The sequence below is a fragment of the Juglans regia genome, unplaced genomic scaffold (genome assembly GCF_001411555.2).
Source record: "Juglans regia cultivar Chandler unplaced genomic scaffold, Walnut 2.0 Scaffold_13, whole genome shotgun sequence".
Taxonomy (NCBI): domain Eukaryota; kingdom Viridiplantae; phylum Streptophyta; class Magnoliopsida; order Fagales; family Juglandaceae; genus Juglans; species Juglans regia.
Window position 1 is genome coordinate 40004 of NW_023343423.1, and position 4230 is coordinate 44233.

Below are 4230 nucleotides of genomic sequence, written 5' to 3' on the forward strand. Positions count from 1 at the left end.
AAATAATATTTACAGTTATAGAATATGTAAATATTATATATTTAAAAATAAATAAATATGAAGTTGCATGAAAAATTTTATTTTTTAATAATAAATTTTATTTTTTTTTATAAAAAGAATTGTACAACGCTTAAATAACTTACTACTATATTTAACATTAATCATTATAAATTTATTTGAATGAAATTATGATAAATAATAACTTTCTCAATTGCAATCCAACTGAATTACATACTTTGATAATTTGATTAGATTGGAATTTGGAGGACAGAAGTACTGAAATACAGAGTGAGGGGTATATTGGTCAAAAGGTATAGATAAGGTTGGATACTCAAGGCAGTAAAAAAAAAAAAAATGAAAACGGAGAGAGAGAGAGCTCGAATCATTGAGCAGAAAAATGAAATGGTAGTATCAGAGAAAAGTACAGATTGGTGGGCTGTCTTCCCGCCATTAACACCATTCCCCATTCTCCACCACACCTCACCACCCACTCTCTCTCTCTCTCTTTCTCGTTGTGTCTGGAAACGACAGGAAATCTGGAACCTCCTCGGCTATAAAAATAGGAGTAATAGCGAACTTTTTCGAGTGTTGTAAGGTTTCTACAAAAGCGCTCGAGAGAGAGAGAGAGAGAGAAAAAAAAAAAGTCTAAAAAATATTACAGCCGGAGGCCTGGTCCTTCTACTAGGCTTTTACACGCTCGTTGAATCCTTGCAGACACTGAGAGAGAGAGAGAGAGATGGTGAGAGAGCCATACTCTTCAGATATGGAAGTTGGGATGAACATGATGAACAACGACATGAATATGAAGCCTGCATGGCTTGAGGGTTTGATGGCTGAAACATTCTTCGGCGCTTGTGGGGCCCACGAGAATCGCAGGAAGAACGAGAAGAACGTCTTTTGCTTGCACTGTTGCCTTAGTATTTGCCCCCACTGCTTCCCTTCTCACCGCTCCCACCCTCTCCTTCAGGTACACATCATGTACAGTACCCGTGATTTACATAGCTATGTGCGCGATCTTCGATTTCCTTTGCAAAAATCATTTTATTTTCACCCATGCGATTGTGTTTAGGTCTTTTGGAACCATGCTTGGTCTTTTCTGTTTTTTTTTTTTTTTTTTAACATTTTTCTGCAGATTCAAATTTTTTCTCGGCTCCGTCTGTCTCAATTCTTTGGTGGCCGGGTACTTGGGAATTCTCACGTGTTTTTGTTTTTTTTTTTTTTTGCTTCAGTTCTATTGTTCTTGAATTCTTTTCAAATGTAATTCAAGTGCAATTTTCTACTGGGTATCCAAAATCTTTGTGGTTTTCTTACCTCAACTTTTGTTCTGGGTATGTGGTAATTTTATTAGCCAATTTGCAGAATTTTCCTATGATATCTCATTTTTCAAGAACTTTCCCCATGTTTTAGTATTTATTTCACATAATACTCCAAGAATTATCTGCTCGTTATGGTTCTCCATGCGAAGATTTCAAAATCCTTGTCTAAAAATCTTGCAAAACGTTCAGTTCTGAATAGAGAACAAAAGGGAAAAAAACTCACTCTTTCGGCATTTCAATTCATTTGAATTTTGGCAGTTTTCCAAATTTTACTGAACTTCTACTGCGCAATAATCTTTCTTTAAGGAACGTCCCAAAAGTCTTCCAGAATTTGACCAAATTTCCGTTCTTTTGTTCACATACCAAATTGGATTCTATAGACATACTGTTTGAGAGCCCCTAAAATTAATTATTGATTTTTTATTGATTTATTTTAGTTTAATATAGCTTGTTCTTATCATATTTTTGAATCCATCCAAACCAAGATCGTCTTACTTATGTGGTCAGGCCTTGCTTAATTTATTGCATTTTCCATGTAGAAGGTTCTTTATAAATGGTTCACAATGTCTTCCCTGATCCCACTTTTTGGATTTGGTTTCTTTCCCATTTATGGAATATTTCTTATTTGTTCATTATTTCCCTGCAAAGGTCGCTCATGAGCTGTTGCTTTCATCGAAAGCGAAAGTTTGACCCAATTTTTCACATTTCCTGTTCTTGTTTGTCATTTTCCTGAAGAAATCCCTTCCATAACTAATTCTCAACTCGATCGATTGGTTCATTCATTTTTCCTTGAATCAAGGTTGCATGCTAGCCCAACCTTTTCACCTAAAGTTCAAATTACCCACAGAATGCTGTAGCTCTTCTTCTATTTAATAAATGTCTATTTATATGCATATAAACAAATAAGTTTTTTGGTGCTTTTTTGCCTAAGATAATTTCGTATTTAATACAGGAAAAATCATTGACCTTTTATAGGTCATATATTTACATCACATTAATGGTGATTAAATTAGCTGCTGTAATTAAGATGGTCCTCTATTGTGGTTATATTATTTCCCGTGACAGGTGAGACGATATGTTTACCATGATGTCGTTCGATTGGGTGATCTGGAAAAGCTCATTGACTGCTCATATATTCAGGTTTTTATTATAATATTTCATAAGAAAAGTTACTGTAATAAAAATGTCAGAATTTAGTATACATCCATGCAAAAACGAAATCCAATTAGCTTTACTTGTTTTCTGCATTATAATTAACTGATCATGATGTGATTCCCTCGTTTGGCAGCCCTACACTATAAACAGTGCCAAAGTGATATTCTTGAATCAGAGGCCACAGTCTAGGTCTTTCAAGGGCTCTGCCAACATATGCTGGACTTGTGACAGGATTCTCCAAGAGCCATTCCACTTCTGTTCACTCTCATGCAAGGTCCATTTCGGTTTCCCCCCCTTCACTTACCTGTTTGCCCATTTGAAGTGCTTTAATATTCTGATTGATGATCAAGTTTCAAGAAGACGTAGTCAAGGATCTTTGCAACTTGAGCAAATTAAACAACTTTGTCATGCCCAACTTGCTAAATTTGCAAAATCATGGAAGAATGGCATTTGGGGTTTGTAAGAAAAGTTCTCATATGGCCGGTTTGTTTTTGTTAAAAATTTATATTCTCTTCTCACTTTGGAAGTGCACATGAAATGATAGCTTTCGATCGTTAGCTTATATATAGTCCCATAAAACCTAAAACTGAAAAAAAAAAAAATGCAGGTTGATAACATGGTGTGCCGAGGAGAAGATCTATCCAGCATTCTGTACAGGTTTGATGAATCCGATTTTGCAATTTCCCAGTTCGAGGGATTACAGATGGATGGCTCGGAGATGATAATTGATGATGATGATGGCCAAATTACCACAAGCTCCATCCTAGAGGATCCAGTAGTACAATACAGAGGTTCATCATGCTCCAATGAGGCCACTAGCAATTCCTTAATTTCACGCGAACCCGAGCTGGTGAAGAAGAAGAAAGGACGGGGCTTGCTCCCCGGGATTGTTCTCTCTCTCAGCAACAGGAGAAAGGGAGCTCCTCAGAGGGCTCCTCTTTCTTAAGATTTGAAAACTCAAGAAATAGAGATCTGAATTTTATTATTACATATAATTTATATGTTATTAGGTAACATTAAGGCTGGTCATGCTTAATCTGTCTTCTGAAGCAAGTACTCGTCTGTATTGAGTGCTATTTTTGCATTTTTCTTCTTTTTAACTGGAAGGTGCTTATATATGACATGACCTCTGGTGGGTGAAGATTTTCTGCATTTCAAGGCTAGCTATCCTCTCAACTCCACCAATTTTGTATCGATCATGTAATGGAACTTGCTGGTATAATATATATATATATATATATATATATATGCACGTTATCTTGCATAAAAACCTTTTCATGCTATGTTGGGTCCTTTTCTTAATTAGTAGTCATTCTTCCTTGTTAGAACACTAATGGAATACAATGGCTATCATGTTTTATGACTTCGTGGTGATCATAGTTTGCATGTCAATATATAGGTCCTAATTATTTCCAAGTTAATGAAAAGTATATATATATAGTTGTTTTTTTTTTTTAAATGAGAAATAAACTTCATTCATTCATGACAGTGAAGTTATAGTCATGACTAATTAATACAGGAAAAAACTCATATTACAAGCCAATTAATCACAGTTAAGACTCTACCAATGCATAAATTCCTTTGTGATTGGTATGGTCTTGACTTCGATAACTCTCTATAGACAAACTGTCTGAGAGATCAAACTCACTCTGCCTAAACCAGAAATTTCAAACTCCACCATCCAGAAGGGGAGAGGACTTTCACTCTATGAACAAAATGTCAAAGAGACCATTTCTTTTTTATTATTAACCTAAAACAA

General features: G+C 35.3%; 1 protein-coding gene across 1 annotated transcript; it reads left to right on the forward strand.

The window, feature by feature from the left end:
• The first annotated feature begins 423 nt into the window (after window positions 1-423).
• On the forward strand, window positions 424-3634 carry LOC118345053. Its single transcript, XM_035686908.1, has 4 exons — window positions 424-967; window positions 2382-2456; window positions 2605-2745; window positions 3079-3634. Exons 1-4 carry the CDS (start codon window positions 737-739, stop codon window positions 3415-3417), a joined length of 786 nt encoding a protein of 261 aa, XP_035542801.1. The 5' UTR covers window positions 424-736; the 3' UTR covers window positions 3418-3634.
• Window positions 3635-4230: the final 596 nt, after the last annotated feature.

Bases quoted from the DNA above. Each gene is read 5' to 3' on its own strand.
- LOC118345053 (XM_035686908.1), top strand. From the start codon at position 737: ATGGTGAGAGAGCCATACTCTTCAGATATGGAAGTTGGGATGAACATG. The intron at 2,457-2,604 runs GTTTTTATTATA...CTCGTTTGGCAG, and splicing joins TTGACTGCTCATATATTCAG to CCCTACACTATAAACAGTGC. The intron at 2,746-3,078 runs GTCCATTTCGGT...AAAAAAATGCAG, and splicing joins TCTGTTCACTCTCATGCAAG to GTTGATAACATGGTGTGCCG.